The 23,419-nt window shown below is 37.1% G+C and overlaps 1 protein-coding gene across 1 annotated transcript in view; it reads right to left on the bottom strand.

Moving 5' to 3' along the window:
- The window catches only part of ATP8A1 (ATPase phospholipid transporting 8A1), a 110,840-nt gene extending 91,349 nt beyond the window's left edge, over positions 1-19,491 (bottom strand). Inside the window, 9 exon segments of the mRNA XM_075752232.1 lie at positions 621-644; positions 647-692; positions 5,134-5,207; positions 6,110-6,150; positions 10,233-10,278; positions 14,160-14,258; positions 16,539-16,638; positions 18,048-18,162; positions 19,322-19,491. Coding sequence (XP_075608347.1) covers positions 621-644; positions 647-692; positions 5,134-5,207; positions 6,110-6,150; positions 10,233-10,278; positions 14,160-14,258; positions 16,539-16,638; positions 18,048-18,162; positions 19,322-19,448 — 672 coding nt within the window. The 5' untranslated portion in view covers positions 19,449-19,491.
- Between the last annotated feature and the right edge of the window lie 3,928 nt (positions 19,492-23,419).

Raw genomic sequence — 23,419 nt, 5'->3', positions numbered from 1 at the left:
TTATCATGACATTAAAATAACTTTCTAATATATAAAATCTATGTATTACAAATCTGGTAGTGCAACTCCAGAAAAACAGTTTCCCTGTGGGAGCAAAAACGGGACCGCTACACTTTGCTGTCATACTGCTAGATGCTAGAGACAGTGAAAAAGTCACCTTGGTATCTTAAAACATCATGATGAAGACAGGGTCATCACCATCGTACAGCTCAGGCAAGAATGTCCCTGCATACAGACAGCACACTCAGTCAAAAACTTCTATTCCCTACCTGCCCCTCAAGGACAATACCAGCACTATCAGCTTCTTTCTGCAGGGCTCCTCCCTCCACTATCCTCTAAAAAAAAAAACCAACCCCATTACTCAAACTACGAACATTTCTACTTATTTTCTCAAAGAAAAAATCCTAAAACAAAGCACATGGCATGGCTTAGGAGTAACCATTCATTCCTTCCACTTGATTAATTGAACAAAAACTTTTATGATGGCAATAACCTGCAGCTTTTATTCAAATCACTAAAATTTCAGTCTTCTAAAATGGCCATTGATGTCATAAAATGTTTTTATAAGCAATAATTAGATGAAAAAATATTAGCAATATTCTCAAAAATTAAATTCCTACCTGTCGAATTTTTAAGTTTGTCTCACACCATCTAAGTTAGATGTTTCGATGTAGCACATAGCTTGCGGTTCACTATTAAGAAAAAAAAAATAAAAGCCTTGATTTTTAATTATAATGTCAAAATCCATGAACTTTCTGTAATCTTTTAATGCCTATTTATGCAATCAGGTTTTTCTTTTTCTTATCAAATCTTCAGAACTAGAATAATTTACAGCCAAATCTGTAAAAACCAACAGTACTTTACATTTTCAGAAAAGTTTGCCAAAACCTATCTTAGAGGATACACTGCTAAAAAATGCTGTACACAGGCAAAAGTTTTCTGTGCTTTTACATGAGATTAAGATACAGTCACAAAGGTAGTGCATTCCTAGTGCCTACTACTGTAGGCAGCAGTAGTTTAGACATGAAAGTTTTCTTGTAAAGGGTTCTCTTAGGAAAAAAAAGTTGAAATTATGGATAACATAATGCAGTTTTTGAAATATACGTCCTCTATGGAATTTAAAAAGCTTTTTTATATATTAAAAATTTTAAGTTTATGCAGAGCATTACTACTTGAATAGTTCACCTATTTGACACATACTGATAAATGGCTTATTCCTTGCATTCAGTTTTTCAATACAATTTTTCATGTGTAACATAGCAGCAATTTTATATTTGGTAAAATACTTTTGGACTTTAAAATTGTACTACAACCATTATATACTGTTAACAAGGAAAACAGAGACACAGAAGGACAAAATGACTTTTCTGCAAGTAGATAGTAAACAGAACAGGTCTAACAGGTCAGGATTTCTGAATTACTCCAGTCAGCTCCCACTTTCTGACATAAGGACAGAACACCTACTACTTGTATCTACGATAGAAGTTTTACTTTGTAAAAGGACCAAATGAGTCATAAGCCCCCCTTACAAACTTAAAAGAAAAAAGGTTTACTTTATACACCTCTTTAAAGAGTCTAATATTCTCTGTCTTTCTAGTATGAAATTCAAGCATCAGTGTTTTTTAAAATTTTCTTAATGCAACAATGGCTACCGATAAGCAACTTAGTTTCTAGAGAGTGTTTGCAGGATAAAGTTAAATAGGTTATTCTGACACATTTTTTGTAAAGCAAATGCATGAAAATGTGATACATCATTATTATAAATTCCTTTTGGGCTAGTATTTTCTTTTTGGCAAACTTTTGTAAAAATGTAAATAACTTCTACTTAGATTGTTTAAATGGAATCACCTGTATAAACCTTTATTGCAATTCCCAGAATTTTTATTAGTTAATAATATAACACAAACAATATTTTTGTGAAGCACTTTTAATCAGACTAAGGCAGCAAAGACATTTCAAGTGAGACACATGCTTAATTGCAATTACTGTAGCAGATAGCAGTGACCTCCAAAGTAGAATAAGTTAGTTAGATCAAGGCAGGCCCATTGATTTGTTAGGGAAAAAACAAAGTGCGGTAACAGTGCAGACAATAGCATAAAGCTGACGTGTCTAAGAAAACATGCATTTTGTCACAATACACAAGAACAGCGCTGCTTTTGCCATTGCATGCAGCAGAGATTGTGCAACATCCAAGTTTGTGCAGAGGGTCCTCTGCCAGTCCTACCAATATTAAACTATATTCTTTGCTGAAAATAGTGGGTTGTTATAAACATGTATATTCTTCTTAATTTGCTCTAAGGCATTAAACATGTATTTATCCTGGTGTTTTACTGTGTGTTTATTCATGATAACTTGTCTGATAAAATTTCATGGGGATAGTGTAAAAACAAAGAGGACAAACAAATTTTCATTTCTTGAAGTGTTAGCGTGGATTCACACTTTAATGATCTGTACTTTTATCAACTGAACCCTTTCTAATTTTATAAAAGTCCGTCAAAGAAAGGTGAACAGCAAAGCAAAGATTATCAACACAGCAGTGTTCTTCATATTTGGCATATGAGGACCCACGTACACGTATCCTGTGCAACTAGTTTATTCTAACCTTGATGACAGACTGATGAGATCAGCTGGGAGATGTTCCCCATTGGTCACTTTCACTACTTTCCCCTACTGCCACCTACACATCCCAGTTTGAAAATGATTAGAACAGAAAAAAATAAGTGACAGGGAAAAAAAAAACAAAAACCAACCAAACAAATGGACAAAGACAAAAAGACAGAGTTTGAAATTATTATACAAACAGTACATGTTAATTAAAATGTCTGATGACAATTTTTTCAAAATCTATTTTCATCAGGTCAGGAAGAAAAGAGCTAGCATATTTTTATTTTTACTCGAGTAGACCGTTTTACTGTAAGGCACCAATTTTAAGGAGCAGAGCATACTAATCTTGTACAGTAAAAATAAAAGCTGTTATGCTCCTTTCTCAACCAACAAAGTTTCTAGCCACTTCATACATTAATCAAAAAAAAAAAAGCCACAATAAAAGATTTTCCACCAACTTTTCAGAAAAGTCAGGTGACAAGTACCTTTCTATGTAGACATGCCAAAAATGATTTTGTGTTTTGTTTCAGCTTTGTAACTTTCAATTTACAGTGAATTAGCAAGAACCAAACAGAACTAAACCTCAGAGGTTTGTGTCCTTCCACTGTAAGAGATTATAGTTTCCTAAAATAATTAAAATCCTCTTATTCTCCAGAAACTGCTATTGTTGGTAAAAAGAACCAAATATTATCAGTTTGAATTAAAACCAGGCACATGGGCTTGCATTGCTATTGAAGCCTAAAATGTAACTGGGCATCAACTGGAAAGCAAAACTGATGAGACTGTCTTCCACATGGCCATGTGGAGAAGGAGAGCACGTGCCAGTATGCAGGCAGAATTAGCAGGAGGAGGGCTGCAACAGGACCCTAGTAATATAACTAAGAAGGAAGTTTTAGCTGGAAGAAATGCCTGAACTGGGCCCAGAAAAGCTTTCACGATTTGAAGAGTCCCCTTTGCAAACTGGATCCTACAAGAAAGCCTGACAGGGAAATTTAAGGGGAGTGATGGTCATAGTTAGGATACTGTGTTCTGACAAGGACAGTAAAGTGAAGTTAAACAAAGAGGTAACAGTTCTGACAAATCCAGTAGCAGCTGACTTATTTCAATTTATCAACACGTGATGTAGGATTCCTTCAGGGGGAACAAGGCTCAGAAAGAAGGCTTTGTAGGCACTTGGTATTCTGTATGCAAACTACAACTGGGGAACATTGCAGCGCAAGCGTCCTCCAAATCCAAAAGGGCAAAACAGTGAAGACATCTAGGCAAAGACTCAAATTTAGGAGCTTACTCAGGAAGTTTATAAAGAAGCTGCTCTGAGAGGATGTAATCTGTTTTGCTTGCAAAACACTATGGTCAGCATGACAGAAGCTATTATCGGGCAACAGAACAAGCGTTCTTGCTGCATAGTGCATTGCCTACGAAGGCCTTGGAGGAAAAGCACCAATAAAATTTGTAAATGCTTCCCAAAGTGCAGATGTAAAAAGTGTGTAGAGGATACTCAATAAAAAACCACTTTAAGTTATGACAAACAGTACTGAAGACAGACTGTAGGGAAAATTTACAGTATTATCTGGCAACTACTTTACACTTGATAATAACTGTGTAATAGTGTACACCACAATCTAACAGAAATGAGTAATATCCTAACCTTATTGTATGTATGAACGGATTCATTAACTTCAGGGGAATCATACAGGGTTTATACCTAAACCATAATCATACAGATTACAATGATGCTTCTGCTTGTGCCAGAAAAAATACAGAAACTGCACATACAGTAATAAATCAAAATATAATTGATATTTAAACAATCTTAATTAAAAAAAAAAATTCTTAGAATATGTTGTCTATTGACCTGATCAAATAGATGTTGAAAAATGTGCATCTTCCACATAAGATGTGGATTTCTTAAATAAAACTGTCCAAGGAAATGATGATAAACAACCTCTGATTGTCCATGTAAAAGAGTCACATGCTATAAATCTTGCTTTCAGTGATGAAATTATTCATAATATACATATTAGAGAATAAGGTGAATGTTCAGCTCAAAGACAATGCTAATTTGATGGGTCACATCTCATGTTCACTTTTTTTCCTGATTCAACTAATCAAACTGATGACTATATCTATTAAAAAAACATTTCTGTTCCCTGTAATATATCCATTTTAATTTATTTATAGGATGCAATTTGTTGGGTAATATCAAAAGGCCAACCTGGTTAAATATAGCAGTTGAGGTCCAGTTTTTAGAGAGAATCAGCCTTTTTTGTATTATATCCAACAACAAAATAACATACTAAGTTTTTCTTAGAGGTAAATTGAATGCCAGTGTAATTTTAAAACTGCAATTGTCACAGTTTAAAGAAACACTGCCTGAAATGAAAAATGCCCGAATGAAGAAGGGACTACACTTCAGAACAGCAGCAATTTTGTTTATTCCTTATTTCCTTGGAGCAATCACAAATAAATAAATAAATGCAGGGTAGAGAAACCAGCCTCTACACTATAAGCATCAGTGGGCATCTCTACCTTGATGAGAGCAGTACAGTGTCAGCAGGTATATACTCTTTGCCTTTTATTATAACTATATCTCCAACATCTACCTGAAAGAAAACTGGGAATTGGTTAATGGTCTCAAACAAAAATATGTTATCCCTTTGTTTTAAGCACAGTAAATATTTACCTGCTGAATTTGCTAGAAAAACTGTTAGAAACTCACACATTTAGAGAAGGCTATAGGTATTAAGTACTCAAAGGTCACTGGAATTCTTCAGAAATCTATCCATTAACAGGTCTAATCCTGACCTTCTCCACGCAGTTCTTTACTTTTGCTAGTTATTAAAAATATTTTATTGGAAGACTGAAGTCGAGTTAAAGAAGGAATTAATCTCCCCTAAGATCATGTTCTGTTGCATCATGCTATATACCTTATCCTTGTTTCTCCAAAAGGTATAAATCAATTTCACCTGAACCTTGCCTCCAAATTACTGTGGGGCAAATTTTGTTCAAGCTTTCAGGTATGGAAACCAATAAAACCAAGAGACTAGATAGACAGCATAACATTTAGTCCTTCAAAGTTACCTTTAACAGTCCCTTCCTAACTACTGTGTAACAGTCTTTGAAGTTCTCACGGTTTAAGCCAAAGAAGTTCAGCAAATACACAAAGTAACTAGTTTCCAGAAGGAAGTTTCTGCCTTGGCACACCAAATAATACTAAGGAACTGTATAATTTTGCCATTTATGAATACTCCCAAGTCAATCATATTATTCAAGTTGTTTTTCACTGAACTTAAAGGCCACCATTTAATGGCAGTTTTGCCATCAAGACTGACTTGACTTAAAAGTACATTTTAAGAGATAAGTATTAACAAACAAAAAATATAATACAAAAGATTATACATTTCCCATCATACCAGTTATTTCTTATCAATGACAATTATTTGTAGAAATAAAGCAAATGTTAAATCTGCATTATGCTCTAAAAGTCACCAACATAAACACACACCTTTTCCCAGTGGACAATCTCCCATGCACCATTTCGTAGTACTGAAAAAAAAAAAAAAAAAAGAAGAAAGAATATTCCAGTTGTACAATCTAACTGCAGTATACAGGTATGTATTAGATTCCTTATGAAAAGCCATACAGACACAGCTCATTTACATGATATTTTACAGCATGCCTTGTTTCTATAAATTCAGGTCAAGCATTTCAATTATACAGCACATACTCTGTATAACAGTTTTTGTACCGTAGAATCTTATTGCAAAGTCAATTAGAACATTTTACTAGGTTTGAGAATCAATTAAATCTGATAGTCTATATGATAATGTGGTGTTTTCTAAAATAAATCAGTAACTGGAATAAAAACTGCCAAAGTCAAAAAATTATGAAATTATTGGTGGGGGCAGCATCAATTCAAGAATTTTTTCTCAGTTCAAATATTGTTAAAGTTCATACAAAAAAGATTCATAGAAAGTCACTAGCAGGCTTCTTAGGATCCAGCTGTTCTTACTGTTACTGGCATGTCAGAGAACTTCAGGATCATTGCAGTCATCTCCTCCATAAATATACTGGAAATCCCCAAAATCGACCCATGCCATTTAGTGTAATATTTAGTACAGATTTCCCCTGGCAGTAGCAATTAGTATTGTAAGCACACTCCACTGCTCTAGTTTTAAGAATTGCTACTATGATACAAAAAACATGCCTTGTTTGCCAGTTAATTGCCAAGATTGTTTTTTCAGAGAATAAAAAAGGTGACTTTTTTTTATTAGTACCAGTTACAAAGCTATTGAAGATTGATGTGCAAAAAGAAAATGAAATGAAAACATACTGCCACGTATCAATACTCAGATAATTCAAAGAGACTGTTCTCTTTCACTGTGTCTCCCAGCTTTCAAATTATCAGGATGCTTGTCTAAGTACCTGATCAGGATCCAATTCTTATGCAAGCATGTGTTGATTTCAAAAAAGTGGATCAAAATCTAGGAATATGGCCTTTACAGCTAAGCCTTCCTTGAGGTTCTGTCCAGACTGATCCCTCTTCTTGTATATCTCAATGATTTCTGTGAGTTGTTATCTAACCGGCTTAGTAATTCTTCAGGAAGAGATAAAGTCTCTTACCCTTCCTTCCCCCCCAGATTTATTAGTGCTGATATGCTCGGGGCAATGGTAAATGTAGCAGTTTCCCTTTCAGACAGTAAGCAAGATATTTTAATGTCTGTCTCACCAATCAGTTGATTATTACACAAAAGCTATTTTGAAAAACCATTTCCCTTCACTGGGAAAACTACAGATCCAGAGTGAGGACTGGTTATAATACTGTCCTAAGTAACCTAAGACATTCGATAATTGTGCCACCAACTACCTACTTCCATCCCCTTGTGTCAGCAGTACTGTTTGTGGGGCCATGATATCAACCAGATGAGAGAAATGACGAGGATTAATAATATACCTTGCATCAATCCAGATGACTAAGTTTCACAGATAGCTGTAGTAGTATAATTGACAGTGGAGTTCTACAGGTCCGAAATGTAAATAAGCTGCCAGAGGTGGCCAGAGGCTTCTTAAGAAGTGCTGGCTGCAGAAGCACTTGCACTGCTAAAATACATCCTAAGGCTGTTGCACATGCAGCCAAACTGATCTAAGGTAGTATTGCCACTGCAAAGGGAAGGTCCCCTTCTTCCCTTGCTGCTTAATGCCTGCTGCCTCCGGTGTTTGTTGGACCCTTGGATGAGACAGTTTAACCCACTAAATGGAAGGAAGCTGTGAGCTTTTCTTCCTGGGTTTGTTTCCTGCTGGTTTAGTTGGTTAAAAGCAGTTCACCAATGGATGAGTCAGACTCATGAAAACATGCTGAGACACCTGAAAACCTCAACAGTACTCTAACCCTGGCTTAATCCAATAAGCTTTTAAGCACAATTAACATACACTGACACGCAATTAAATCCATTTTCTTATGGGAACAAAATAAGAAGTGTTGCTATGCACCTTTTATATAATGGTTAGAGAACTTGTGCTATGAAGTCTTCTGCAGCCTGGCTTTCACATTTCTATCTGCCATTCTTCAGCTGTCTCTAGCAACTAACTTTCAAAAGCACGCTTCATCTGCCCTACAAAAGACTACTTCACCATATTCCAGAAATGCATATTTCACCATGTCAAAGTGTCTATGTCCTGCTGTCTATGTGTGCAGCCTGAGGTAACAAAAACCATCCCTAATGCAGCTTAATAAATCAAAAATCCTCCCTTTTTATAGTAATGGAAATTTAGAAAGTTAATTACTTAAGGTTAACTGAGATACAGATGGCCTTTAAGGAACAGACAGATGAAGGGAAACCCATATACAGAATCTATACATGCACATGTCATTTCATTAACAATTTTACATGTTCAAAACACAGCCAAAGGCAGAGCTGGATATATAAGGCAGTATGCACATTGCTACTTTCCAGGGTTACAGAACTGCTGAATACATGAAAAAAAAAAAGTTAAGATAGTACCATTCTGATTAACTTTTTAATTATTGCTTTGACAATAGATTATATTTGATGATACATTTAAGTATTGCTTTGACAGTACATCAGGATTGATGTTGTACCTATGTGAATTATGCATTAGCTTAAGAAACTTCTTTCTCAGTGCTAGCAATATTTTATGTACCCGCAATACACTTTCAATTTCCAAGATGCTCTTTTGTATGTATGGAACATTCAGGAGCTTTAGGAACAGTCACCAAAGAGTCTAATGAGAGGCAACCAAGGAGAAGAGGCAGGAAAGACAGTATAACAATTTTTTTATTAACTTAATACACCCTGGACCAAAAAAGGGGAAAAAAATTGAAAAGGCTCTTCAAGATTCACTGCCACCTAAAACTGTTGTTGCAATCTTAAAAGCTATGAATGCTTGATGAAAGAATTTTGGATATCTACATTAAGCTCTCCTTTGTTTTTTACGTATAGATAGGTTATCTGTTGCTCCAGGCCTGTTCTCTGGAGATTTCTATTTGCAGTGCTTTCAGTCAATAGATTTGTCTCCCTATCCTAATCTCTCCATACTGAGCTACAGGCTCAGTAGTTTCATAAGTTATCTTCCCTCCCTGTCCCCCGTAATTTTACAGGAAAACTTAGGTATGCTTAAAAATTTATGGTTTTAAATTAGAGACACTTGCAGTGGTTAGCAGTGCTAAACAATTGTGATTATGTTTAGTCAATGACTACATCCCTCCCTAAAAAAACCTTAAGGTTATGTTTGTTATCTATTCAAATAAGATTCCATGCAACATTCTGCTCTTCATGGTATTTTTCATCGTTCTGCCATCAAATTCACATGACAATCATTCCTCCTCCTTTATAAAAATAAGATCAGCTCTTGATAGAGACACCTACCTCAGAACAGGTAACACGAAAAGTTAAAGGGCAGCAAAGCAGCAACTTTTAAACTTGGATGTCCTACCTCACAAACGTGTTTAGGACGTATTAGCTAACATCTCCCTCACGTTCTGAACTAAAATAATCATCAAATCTAATACTTTTCTTTATTAAAATATTTTTTAAAAAATAAAAACCATATTCCAAAGTTTTGGTTTGCGTACACTGGCTAAGTATCTCCTTATCAAACCATTAAATTGATTTCATATTAAGAAAAACCCAAACCAAACAAAAAACTCCATTAAAGTTTATCCACAATTTTGAAGCAGCATAGAAAGTCCCATTTTATGGCTTTTCCTTCCAATTCCAGAGTTTTTCAAAATCAAATTATTCAAGATTTGCTGGTTGAATAAAATTATGATTTGTGTACTTCGAAATGCATAGACTTTTCATCATAATCTAGCCCCACCAAATAAAGTGGTGATCATGATCTTTTAACACAGTTGACGCTGTAGCTGTTAAATGAGTAAATTTTAAAGTTTCTGGGGAATGTCATAAACTTAATCTAGATCATATTCCATTTTGTGGGGCTAATGTGACTGCAAATTGTTATTTCAACTGGTTAGATTCCAAAGTTTGAAGTAATCTGCATAAGCAACTTCCCACTCAATTACCAGTTCAGACAACATTACTACCATTTGCGAAAAATTCTAAAACAACCCCCCAACCCACAATTAACAGACTTTAAAAATTTCCTACCTTGAGTTTGTTTCTTGTTCACCGCATTATCAGCTTTATGCCTTTTCTAAATTAAAAATGCACAGTGGTTAAAGACTTCTGTTGACATGATAAAGCTTTCACACTTAAGATAAAAAACGCATATATATTACCTCTTCCCACTCATCAATTCAATAAACTGATTTAAAAAACATTTTAAACAGGACTACAGATTACTTGTACAGTTATGATCACCAGGAAAGCCACACCCAGTTCCAGGCTAATCAGTTGTACTAAAATGTCCTCTCATGTGGGCAAACGCTATCTAAACAAGTTCCTTATAGAAGGAAGTGGTCTATTTGTGTACCATAACTTTGCCCTTTCCTGCAACTGGAAAATGCTTCTACCAGAGCAAAGATCATGGAACCATTCCTCATACAAGTATAGAGATTCAGATCTCGTATAGATCTGAATCAAGCAATGACTGTGTAAATATATGACTTCACTTCCACATTAAGTGCCTGCAGACTTCAGCAACAGTAAAAACCAAGACAGACAAAAATCAACAAATCCCCCCCACCCTCCACAGGCCATGATGTCTCTCAGTTTTCATATAGCTGTGAGAAACCTTTTGCTAGAAATCTTTTGATGCAGCAACTAATCATCAGCATTTTCAAGGTATAACCAAACTCATCTTAGCTACAAAAAAAGCTTAGGAGACTAGTAGTTTAAACACAGTGTTTAAGAGTAATGAACTCAGTTGTGCCTGAGCAGGAACTTCATTTAGAAAAGTAATTTAAATAGAATTAACTGGCTTAGGTAAGCTTTTTGAATTGAGCTATGGAATTCATGCCTTTGAAATACCAAGAAAATCAGAAGCAATCTTGTAAATTGAAAGAAAAGTAAGCCAAGCTACTTAAGAAATATATTTCCAATTAAATGGTGGTATGACTCTGAGCTAGCAGCTCTTAAAAGGCCACCTTAGCACTTTGCAAAGATTGAGTTAAGGTATTAGGGTTTTTTTTTACTCGATTTTCACAGATTATCAGCAGATTCTCCTTTCAAAAAGATGGCTGCTTTCACAGATAAATAATCTTTGATCAATGGGAAGGCATAACAACTTGACCAACACAGATGTTTATTTGCCCACAGGGAGAATCTCCTCCAGCTTGAAAAGTAACAGTTTAATGTCAGTTGCTTTCTGAGCTATATGTGGGTGAAAATCATTGGAAATGGCTGATAATCTAGCATCGCACGCCGCAAATTTTGCTAGCACTTCTGAGACATATATGGAAAACACATGCTGTTCATGAATAATGTCTTCTGCTAACATCTTCTGCTTCTTGGGATTTCACTCCAGAAAAGGAAGCATTTGGTTCTTGAGCTGAAAGTATTATTTTGATAAGTCTATGTATTGATATTAATTATAAGGTTCTCATCCAAAAGCCAATTAATATTGTTTTATACTAGATGAAGATAACCATTCCTGGAGATCTTAGATATCTCACTATGTAAAGAAATTAAGACATAATGAAAATTAAAGGTTAAGGGAGAACACACTGAATATTTTACTATGCAGCAAGTGTGAGCTTTCCCAGGAAAAAAAGTATAGCTGTCAGAGTCAGCCAAATATTCCAAATATAACCAGCAGGCAACATTAAATTTCATACCTGTTTGACTATAAAACCAAATTGTTTGGTTTGGACTATACAGTCTGTGAAACTCAGCCGTGCAAGTGAGAAATTCATGAAGTTATCATCATATATATATACACACAGACACACAGAGATACAGCCTTTAAGTTAGCAGCTACTCCAATCAGCTCCTTCATCTCATACAGTTTTGACTAACTAAGCTGGAATTAACTACATGTTGAGGTAATGTAAACTTAACAGAAAGAAAAATGGTGTTTGCATTGCCTTTAGGTACCTCTGTAGTATATTTGGTAATGTGAACTTTATTGTTTTAGCTGATATATGCAAAACACTCCTAAACCTGTTCCTTGTCTCCCCCCCTCTGATGCCAAACTGTACACTTCAAGTTGCAAAGAGCAAATGGTAGAAACAAATAACGTAACAGAAAAGTGAGTGGATGAGATAATTTTAAAAAGGACACTTTGTACAGTAGCAGCAGCAGCCTCAGTTTTATATTTGCCTAGACACTGACAGATGGCATAAGTCTGTAAGCATTAACAGCAGAATAGTTAAAAATATCTGAAAGCATGAACTGATTTTATGGCTTTTTTAAAAGGGATTTTGTTTATGTAAAGTGGAAGCAACAAAGACATTTAAGGAGAAGTTGACTATTGGGCAGCAAATACTGAAAATCCCAAACAGAACAAAAACATTTAACGGAAATGTCATTGTCTCTTTCAGGACCACTTAACTCTGTGGCCCAGGAGCTTCACACGACCCAGCTGGATGATATATCTTGCCTCCATTCACAAAGGTAATTGAGAAGAAGAATCAGTTGACTGTCAGCAGGAAAGGCAGCATGTGCCCAGCCACCCTCCATTTCAGAGCTTTGCAGCTCACCTCTCTTCCCCTTGATCACGTTTCTGCACATACATTGTAATTCCACTCAAACCCAGTAAATCTGATGCTCTCAGAAAGCCTACTATTTGTGTGCCCAGAAAGACTATACTACCTGCAACCCTTTCCAAAAATCAAGAGAACAGCCCACAATATCACGAACCGGGAACACTACTCCTCTAGTAGATAAGGCACTCTGCCATATTATGACGTATCTAACTTCTTGTCCCCCACATAAGATATCTGCAGAACTAAAACAGAACAAGAAAGGATGAAGAAGTTCTTGGCATCTAGAGTGATTTGGTAAATCATCAAGACTGATTCCTTAGATACAAAAAGTATCATCTAAAGAGAAAAGACTCAACTATGTTACGCAAATTAGAGAGACATGTTCTACCATATCCTTTCAGTGAAGAGTAGGCAGGAAGGTACTCAGAAAGCCCCAACATCTTTTGTATGAAGTGAAACAGAGCCTGAAATTCCTGTACCTACCCACAAAATAGAAAAAAATCAGAATGTACACTTCCAAGTCCCAGCTCTTAAAGTTTTCATTCAATGCAAGAATAAAGCAAAACCACCAGTACCACAAACACTGACTGGAGAGAGCCCAGGAAAGCTTGGTGTAGGTGGGGACACCTGCCTAACAAGGACAAGCGTTCCATGTCTGTTCCTGGCCATCAGGCATCAGCAGATCACACTTAGCACCAAGACATGAAAGGCTAACAATAAATTGCACTGGGCTGGAGCAATGGGAAAAAAATAAAAAAGGCCTATTCCCCTTGCTGTCTACAAAACCCTGCAAAATCACAACAGGATTTTATCCATGTTACTTCAGAAATAAAGAGATGCATCAGATGTGTGGATCTGGATTTGACAACTGGGAAAAATCCCACTAACGGCACATTACTGACCTGCACTCATTCATCTAAAATGTATTAAACCAAATAGATTACCATTCTAAACATATTAAAATGTCGCACTATAATTCCAGTAGCAAGTGAAAAGATATTTAAAGTTTATTTGGTTTAAAAATAGATTCCACCTAAGATGAATTCAGTAGCTTCCAATCTGCTTTTAACAGAGCCCTTGTTTGAGAAAATTGGTGATATTCTAGACTTGACTGGGTTCTGTGGAGTCTTTGGTTCCAGTTCACACTTTAAAAATATGCTTTTAATTCATTAATGAGAACTCTTTGGCTAGAAACAATCTATATAAGAAATACAACAGTCACTGTTTTACCATGTTATTGCCACTTGCATATATAGTAAAACCACTTTCAAATCATAACACCATATTCTAAAGATTTCATCTTCTGACGTAAGTAGCTTTAAAAGTTTTAAAAAGCATCCAGAAGGCAAAAGTAGTTCAACAAAAATTCTGTTGGATAATTATGAAAAACTGGAAAGCTGTTCACAAAATATTACTATTAAATACTTACAATATCCTCTATTATCTCCTTCACTGCAGCTACAGCTAAAATAAATAAGAGAGGGACCAATGTTGTGTAACGGCCTGTTGGTGATACATCTGGTATTTGCTATTAAAAAGAGAAAAAAATTTGTTAGCATTGCTGCTTGAAAACATATTTTTAATACAAGAAGCAATACTTTCTGTGCAAATACAGACCAGGCAACTGGATTCACTTTTTAGACGTGGTAGTGATTATTTCCCAGAGAAGGTTATTGTCTTCAATTCAAAACAAGCTGATGCAGTAAAACAACATTTGCATTTTACATAGCATAGAATTCAGTGGAGTTACTTTCAGAGGTTTTAGTGTCTGCAGAATACTCACCTTCCTCTCTTGTGCTTCAAATTAAATTAAAATACATATTTATAAAATAAAATTCCTAGTTCCTAATGGTAACATTGATACGTGAGAGGATTGCTGCCTTAATAAACTTACAATAGGCAATGCAGCCCATATGACTACCATGAGATCTTTGCAAGGAAAGACTACACTAACAAGTGCTGCCTCAAAGTGGTTAGAGACATCCTCAATTTATCACAAAATGTTGTGAAAAACAGCCTTTGTTATTTATGAATTATATACATTTCTTTTTGCTACAACCACATTGTGCTTCTGAAGGAAAACAGGATGTTATACGTACATATACTATGTTTCTTGGAGTAAGACCACTATAGATCTATTTTCCAGGTTACTCTGGACCACATTTTTCAAGCAACTAAATGGAAACCAGGCAGAAAAAATTACTGTTGGGCAAGTGCCTACATGTTGGCTATAATGGAAAGGGATCTATCACTTCTCCAGCTATTCCTACCCTTTCATTCCTCCCTACATGTATGCCCAACCTCCCCCATTCCAATTAACACATTTTCCAGGCAAAATATGAAAGCAAAAAGGGCACCAGCCCATACTCTGGTTCAATTACCCCACATTTCTTACTCCTGCCACTGTGGTCTCACTGATAGCCTGATAGGAGAAGGTGGACTGGTAACTCTTAACATTCCACTTCCTCACATTCCACTTCCTCCACCCCAAACATCCACCTGCCAGCCTCTCACCCAGTCGTGCCAAGACTCAAACATGTTCTGCGTCTGCTAGCTTGATGCACACAGTGATACCACAAGAAATGCTGCTGGACCACTGGATTAGCCTGAGATGCCAGATGGGGTCCAAAGGCTGTGGCATTTAGAAGCCACAGGTTTGCAGTCACACAACCTAATGAAACCCCGAACTTCACATTTTTTCTCCCTAGAAAACAGTGTAAGATACCTGTGTAGATGTATCCTAAGAAACTGCTCCAAGCACTTAGAGTAGAAGGAAAAAAACCTGAATAAGTACAGAGGAATCAACTTTCACTTGCTGAAACATCTGAAGTGAGGCATGTACACATGGCAGTATATGTGCCATTATTTTAGTAATTTTTGTTTGGTAAATCAATTCCTAACACAATGACCTCCACAACAGACAAATCAACACATTCTAAAACATGCACTAGAAATTACACATAAAATGTGTGTTTATCAAATATGATTAGAAAATAGAACTAGCCAATGGTAATTACAACTGCAACTGCCCACAGTTCAATTTGCATTCATCATCAGTACCACTTTCATAGAATACTACACAAAATCCCACAATCTGCTTTATCAGCTTGAACTACTGCAAAATCAAAATATTCTGATATATCTGCAAAACGTTATGTACTCCTTCAAAAAAGTCTCAGTAAGCTGGGTCAGGGATAGCCCTTTACAATGAAGCTATAGTGGTGGTATAGAAAAGACTGTGTACTTTAGTCCTAACCAGCACAGTTAAGCAGCTGGGATATGGGAAATAGCTGCTACGGTAATGGACTCCCCTGCTATTTTTCTTCATCTAGGCTCAACTTCAACCCTTATCAGCCTCACTCTAAGAATAAATAATCACTTCTCCTCAGCTGCAATTCGTGCTCCTCAAAACAGACTACAGGATTAAAGTTCATAAAGTTCAGGTTTTTAGGCAGTAGCCGTCATTATGAGAAATGCCAACTACAGGTAACATTTTTCTGTGTATGCCAGATATTTTTAAACAGAATTTTGCTGTCACAACAGTCTTTTTCATCTGACAGTACTTCAGCTATAGCTAACCCATTTTACAGAAAAATTTCTATGTGTATTTTGTTATCTCCAAGGAGTTAAAAAACCCCATAGACCCAAATGTTTATTAAAGGTACGTCTACACAATACAGCTATTCTGAGAGGCTAACTAGCTCAGAAAGAACGGTACACCAACCTCAGCATCTCTGCAAAACACTCTCTATGGTATAAATGCTCTCTCAACAGGTTTCAAACATTAGCATCTTATTGTTGATCTTACCTGAAGTAACGCAATAAAAAGAAAAAATGCATTAGCAGCTCTTCTGAACTGGGAATAAAGGAACCTTGGCAGGAATGTGATTATGTTGTACTTTGCAGTGCTGAGAGAAAGAGACAAAAACATGCACTATTATTACAGTATGAAAAATTCTTCCAATTCAGTTCTCAGTTACACAAGCTTTCAAACAAAACAGAACCTTTTGCGATTTCTGTGCTAGCTAACAGATTTGTTTTGGCTACAAGAGAAAGTGAAAGACTTGTACCGACACAGTCCTGCGGGCCCCCATAAACCAGCCGACCCAGGGAAGCGCCCGCCGCCCACAGAGGCTGTCGCCAGCTTCCATCCATGTTGAGGCAAGAAGTTCCCTTGTCGCCTCTGCCTGCTCTGTGGGAAGCAGTTAAGCTCTGCTGCCACTCACTTACAGGCAATGAGGAGAGGCAAAAAAACCCCCAACCCCAAAACCACAAAGAGAAGGTGCAGGGCAGACACTGTGTACCACACCACTGAGGGAGCAGGTGGGGCAGGCCCCGGGCCCACAGCTCTCGGGCCCAGAGGAGTACCCTGCCCCGCAAGCTGTGGCATACGCCGGGCAGGTAACATGATGGCTCCAGGTTCAGACAAAGTTCTTGGGGAAAGAGGTATAATGAGTGTAACGAGGAGGGTGCTAAATCAGGATTGAGGAGCTGTGGAGCTTCTGCATTGAGTACAAGTTTGTACGACTCAATGCAAGAAACATAACAACGGGATCAGCTGACTGTAAATGTTGCATTTAAGAAATGATTAAAATTACAAAATTCCACCAAAGGATAAAAACCCCTATACTCTTCACTGAATCGAAAGTTCATTTTTTCAAAAACTGGTAAGTACTGGATATTAAGTGTAGTTTTGCTAGGCTGAAAGAATAGAATAGATTTTATCCTGCAAAGCCATCACCACGAAGTGGTTGAGCTCCTAGCTCTTTGCCAGCCCTACATTTGTTTAAAAACAGACTGCTACCACCTAAGGTCCTAAAACAGTAACAGCGAAAATAATCATGCCAAAAACTTAAAAGCTAAAGACTTCTAAGAGTATTTTAACCCCTTTTAAAGTTAATAATATTTAATTTAACTTTGCATAAAACAGTCAATTTAAAAGTGGCATTTCAACATTGGCATCCAGCTACCAGAAATATGTTCAAAGGCAAAAGATGAACTTAACTTCAACTGAATTGAAAGCTGAAGAAGAAATGCATACTCCAGGGAATGCTGATGGTACAGCTGCAAAGGCAACCCTTTCCCCACTCAGACTTTTCTCACCCCCTTCTTAAAAATTCAGAAGGTCAGGTTTGTAAATGAAAGAGCTCAGCTGCTCTTGTGGGTTCTCTTCATTCCCCCTCCAGAGTCTGAGACTGTAACTGGTGGTCAGAGGAAATGGCAGAAGTGGAACAAACAGAATTTTTCCTTCATTTTTGCTATGCAACATGTAATGTTCTGAAGTTCAACATGTATTAACAAAACCACTAGTCAATACCTGACATGATTATTGCAGAATTTGGTTAGCTGGGGCTGGTTGATGAATATAGTTCTCAGTTCCTCTTGATCAGCTAGAGAAGTTTTCTCTGAAACATCATCTGTCTTCTCATAGCCTGTAAAAACACAGCATGATTTTCCATATAAACAGATTTATATACACAAGATTCAAGGCACTTCATGACAAAAGATGACATCTATTGTGAATGTGAACTCAATGCATTTGCATTTCTCACAAGAATGCTCATTTAAAAGCAAAAAAGTTTCAGTCTTTTAAATAATTTTAATTAGATATGAGGATAAAAGGTATATAGTTAATATGCTTTGTATATACAATAATGAATAACAACCGTAAAATCTACTAAATTCACAAGTACACTTAAATAGCATGTGTCACTTCATATGAACTATGGTCCGTTGATGCATTTGAATCCAGAAGTGAGCACACAAAACCAACCAAACAAAAGGCTATTTTTTCCATCTCTTCCAGCTGAGTGATCTTGAGTAATTCTGGGCAACATGTAACAAAAAAATGTAGTTATCTGACAAATAAACATTACAAACTCAGAAGATCTCTATATTGTACACAGATCATTCAGCAGATCAGTTTCAAGTTTTGCTCGTAAAATACAACATTGGTCATTGATGAATTTACAGGAAAGTCAAATATTTAAGGGACATTTACTATAACCTTTATCCTATTAATTTCATACTACTTAATCTATTTTCCTGCACTATATCTGCAATATACACATAACAGACCTTCCCCTTTGTGCTTCTTTTAAACTAGTGTTACACACATGCAAATACCCTACAGTAGTGTAACAATTAAGTGTTTGCAAAAGAACACACAAATAGGTTAATTTCTTATAAAAACTTTCTGAAAATTTAACCATTAACCTCAATGGTAGAAAAAGTTTACCAAGATGATGTCTGAACAATGAAATTAAAAAGCATGTGTCTAGTATAGCTACCTTAAATCAAAATTACTAATTCCATTTGTTTGCACAAACCACTTGTTCTCAGAAATACTCATAGAAAATTCATTGTCACAATTAAAACTAAGCAAACATAGGAAACCAAGGTAAGCTACCCTACAGTGAGATCGATTATATTCTTCCAGTCCTCAGGAACCCCCCCAGACCACCATGGCCTTTCAAAGATAACCAAGAGTAGCCTGACAGCAAGACCTGCCAACTGCCTCTGCACTCATGAATGCATCTGATGACATCCCGTGGACTCATGTATTCCCAGCTTGTTTAAGTGTTCTCTAACCTGGTCCTCCTCCATTGAGGTAAGTCTTTCTTGCTCCAGACCTTCCCACTGGTGTCAGGAACCAGTGGTTCCTGAAGGTTGACCTTATCAGTAGAAACCAAAGTGGAGAAGGCTTTAAGTACTGCATGCTCTTCTGTGTCCTTCACCTCCAGGTTCCTCGTCCCTGTAAGCAGCAGGGGCTGCTTACATATGTAAGCATATTTTCCACAGTCGTCATCTTCCTGCTGTTACATCTGAAGGAGAACAAGAAGGGCTTCTACAAGTCCCTCACTAGATTAAACCCCAGGTGGACTTTGGCTTTGTTAAGCCCATCCCTCTATACTCCTCTTCAGTCACCTGTCCTCACTTTCTGCTCTTGAATGTTCCCTTTTTACACTTCGGTTTTGTCAGGGGCTCCTTGGTCATCCATGCAGCCCTACTGCCACCTTTACTTGATTTCTTGCTCATTGAGATGGACTAATCTTCAGCTGGGAGGTGGTGATCCTTGGAAAGCAAGACCATGAAACATTTGTTGGTTACTGGGATACCATTCCTTCACCTGCTACAAGTTTTCTGCAAGACACTAGTCAGATTATTCCCAGAGAAGAGGCATCAGTATATTCTTCATTTTGTGTGGGCTTAACTTGAAATGGTATTATTAGACTTAGGGACATTCTCACTAATCAGTGAAAGCTGAGCTTTGTGTATATTCTTTTATAAGCTACAAGGAATCTTGTACCAACCTGCATCATAACTTTCATCTGTGAAAGGGGACACCAATGTATTCTTCTCTCTCAAGACTTTTCACTAATGTTTTGTCAATCACTCAGCCATTACAATGATGACTAACAGGCCTAAGTAGCCCATTCAGGCTGGAGCTTGTACAGTAAATACAAGTATGGCATAAATCAATCACCAAAGAGTTTTAAAACAATAACCCGTGTGTGTATAGCTGCTTGCTAAATAAGTGCAGTTCATTCTGTATGCCAAATGAGAAAGATGCATGGGAAAAAATGTTAGAATACAACATCATAATGTATATGCATGTCAAGGATAATTAAGGTTATACATGAAATCTTGAAACTTACTTCTAACATGTTCTATAAAGCCTTACAAACAGGTTATGCAAAACTCCAGTCATCCTTCAGTCCACTGGCCTACTACATAGCCTCTTACTTATTATATGTAGAAAATAAATTTCATATACTAACTTCCTCAAAAGGGCAAGTCTCCGCATATTGTGCAAAGACTCAGTAGAAACCTAACATAGCAGATGCTATAACTACAACAGGAAATACCCATTATTGTGTTCATCCACTGCAATTTTTTTATTCCCTTCCTTCCAACTCCCCCAGTGAAAGGCATGCATCCAACCCACTTCTATTGAAACAAGTATGTATCTCAAGAAGACCCTTCAAAGGAAGGGGAGCCAGCCTAAGAGACCGGGTACACCTGAACAGGCACCCACACAATACTCCTTAACTCAAGGAACCACATGGGTCTACGTGGCAGACTAAGCATGTAATTTCTAACCTTGTCGTAACCTCTCCTTGGAGGGACAACCATCACACAACTGGCTATGCACAACCTCCAGCACACAACTCCATAAACACGTACCCCTATAACACAACTGGATATAAACACATCTTCAAGATGACTAGGGTGTTTTTTAGCCAAGCTGCAGGTGCACATCCAATCTTCTGTTTATACCTGACTCAGCCCAAATCCATCACACAGTGAACTCGCCTTCATTCATGGTTGCCCTGGTTTCAGCTGAGATGGAGTTAATTTTCTTCATAGTAGCTAGTATGGGGCTATGTTTTGGATTTGTGCTGAAAACAGTGCTGATAATACAGAGATGTTTTTGTTATATAGAGGTGGGAGTTTTGTTATTGTTGAGTGGCGCTTACACAGAGCGAAGGCATTTTCTGCTTCTCACACCACCCCACCAGCGAGGAGGCTGGGGGTGCACAATAAGTTGGGAGGGGACACAGCCAGGACAGCTGACCCAAACTGACCAAAGGGATATTCCATACCATATGATGTCATGCTCAGCATATAAAGGACTTGAGAGAAGGAGAAGCGACGGCATTCAGAGTGATGGTGTTTGTCTTCCCAAGTAACCGTTACACACGATGGAGCCCTGCTTTCCTGGAGATGTCTGAACACCTGCCTGCCCATGGGAAGGGGGAATGAATTCCTTGTCTTCGCAGCTTTTGCTTTACCTATTAAACTGTCTTTATCTCAACCCACGAGTTTTCTCACTTTTACCCTTCCGATTCTCTCTCCCATCCTGGCAGGTGGAGCAAGCGAGCAGCTGTGTGGTGCTCACCAGCCGGCTGGGGTAAAACCACGACATCAGTATAGGATATTTACTTTCCAGTTGCTCGATTTCATGTTGCAAACATGAAATACATTTCCTGTGAGACCACTTGGGTGGAAAGGTTGGAAATTATTGTGTCAAAAGTATCAACCTAGCCTGACTAAGTTCAGGAAATAAGGAAAGATTTTGCTTATTTGTGGAATGTACTACTTTAATTTTAAAGCATTAATTTTAAAACTTGTGCCAGTATAAGCCTTGAATACTGACAGTGATAGAATTAAAGCAAATGTTGGCAGACATTAAACACTATATATTACCTGTTTGTTATAAAGACTGCCAAACTATAGACATTTATTTTCATATATCAATATTAAGGCATTTATTTGTTCTCCTTTAATCAAAATGACAGCAAAAAGGTGCTGAGGAGCTTCATAAACATTTACCGTCTCACCTTCTACTACCTTGAATTCACTTTTTTTCAATTTTCACTTAAAAAGGAATCTTAGGAGTCAAACTCTAAGCCTCACATGTAGCCCTCTATTCTCTGCAGCTTCAGTAAAACCAGCTGTCCTGCCTCAGGTGCATTATACTACCCTGAAAACTTTAAAGGTTACACATGTCCCATCACCTCCCTGCCTAAATAGGGAATACATTCACTAGAGTACACAGACTAGCCTGATACACAAAGCTCAGCATTAAGGAGATAAAATTTTTCTTCCCCAGTTGTGTTTGTCTATATATGTATACACACACACAAAATATCTAAAAGCTTATGCATTACTGAATCTATTATATAATCTAAAATGGTAAATACGATTAATTTAAATGACTAAAATGTTTTCCAAGCAACACGAGACACAAAGTCATTTTTAAATGCTCTGTCTGCTTTCATATGAGATTATCAGAAAGAGTGTAAAACAAAGAGAGACATGAAATTCTAATTCAGCATTTGATATAGACCTTCTACATCCCACCCTCCCACAATGCCATTTCTTTAAATATCCATATACCACCCTTTGCAATACCACCATTGCATCTTGCTTGCATTACCCACCCAAGAACTTCAGTGAACAGTTCAGCACACCTGAGTTTCAGCTCCTCTGCAGCTATGTGTCTATCCTGGTTAGCTAATAAGATGCCTAATGCCTGGCCAGAAATCGGGCACACTCGTCTTTGTCAGGTAGCTGCTGATTTTCAGAACTGCTTGAGGTCAAACACAACTCTGCTGCGCAGCTGCAAGGCAAGCCAAAGCTCAAGCACCGTTTCTGGACTCTCAGCATGCCAAATGTCTTCAGGGACACTATAATGCCCTGGCCTACATGCAGGACAGGCAACAACAGTTTTGTTTTTAAAGTCAATATGCTATGCTTCATAAGTGAAATTTTCCACTAATTTGTCAGATACAGGACTATGTTCACAGGTACCACCTTGAGTGTGACTGGGAGTTCCCCACATGATGCATTCACTAGAACTGCAACTAAAAATTATCTATCACATTCCCAGGGTTCATTTGTATTCTGTATCTTCAAAAAACTATCATAAAGCATTTCCAATTTCTGCTATGTCTCGCCCACACTCATCTAGCATAAACATATTAAGTCATCAAAAGCTTTATTTAATTAAGTCATTTTTTCAAATATGACCTGCAATGAAATATTCACCGTATTTTATTTATGTAAGGTGAGTAAAGAATTTGACAACGACTCATTGGTACTCAAATGGCCCAAAATAGTGTCAGGAACTAAAAATCAAAAAGGGTCATGCTTTTCAATACAAGAAAACAGTCGTAAAGGGAT

This window comes from Balearica regulorum, chromosome 4, assembly GCF_011004875.1.
Source record: "Balearica regulorum gibbericeps isolate bBalReg1 chromosome 4, bBalReg1.pri, whole genome shotgun sequence".
In the NCBI taxonomy this organism is placed as follows: Eukaryota; Metazoa; Chordata; class Aves; order Gruiformes; family Gruidae; genus Balearica; species Balearica regulorum.
Note: the sequence above shows the minus strand (reverse complement) of the source record. Positions and strands in the feature narration are given on the sequence as shown.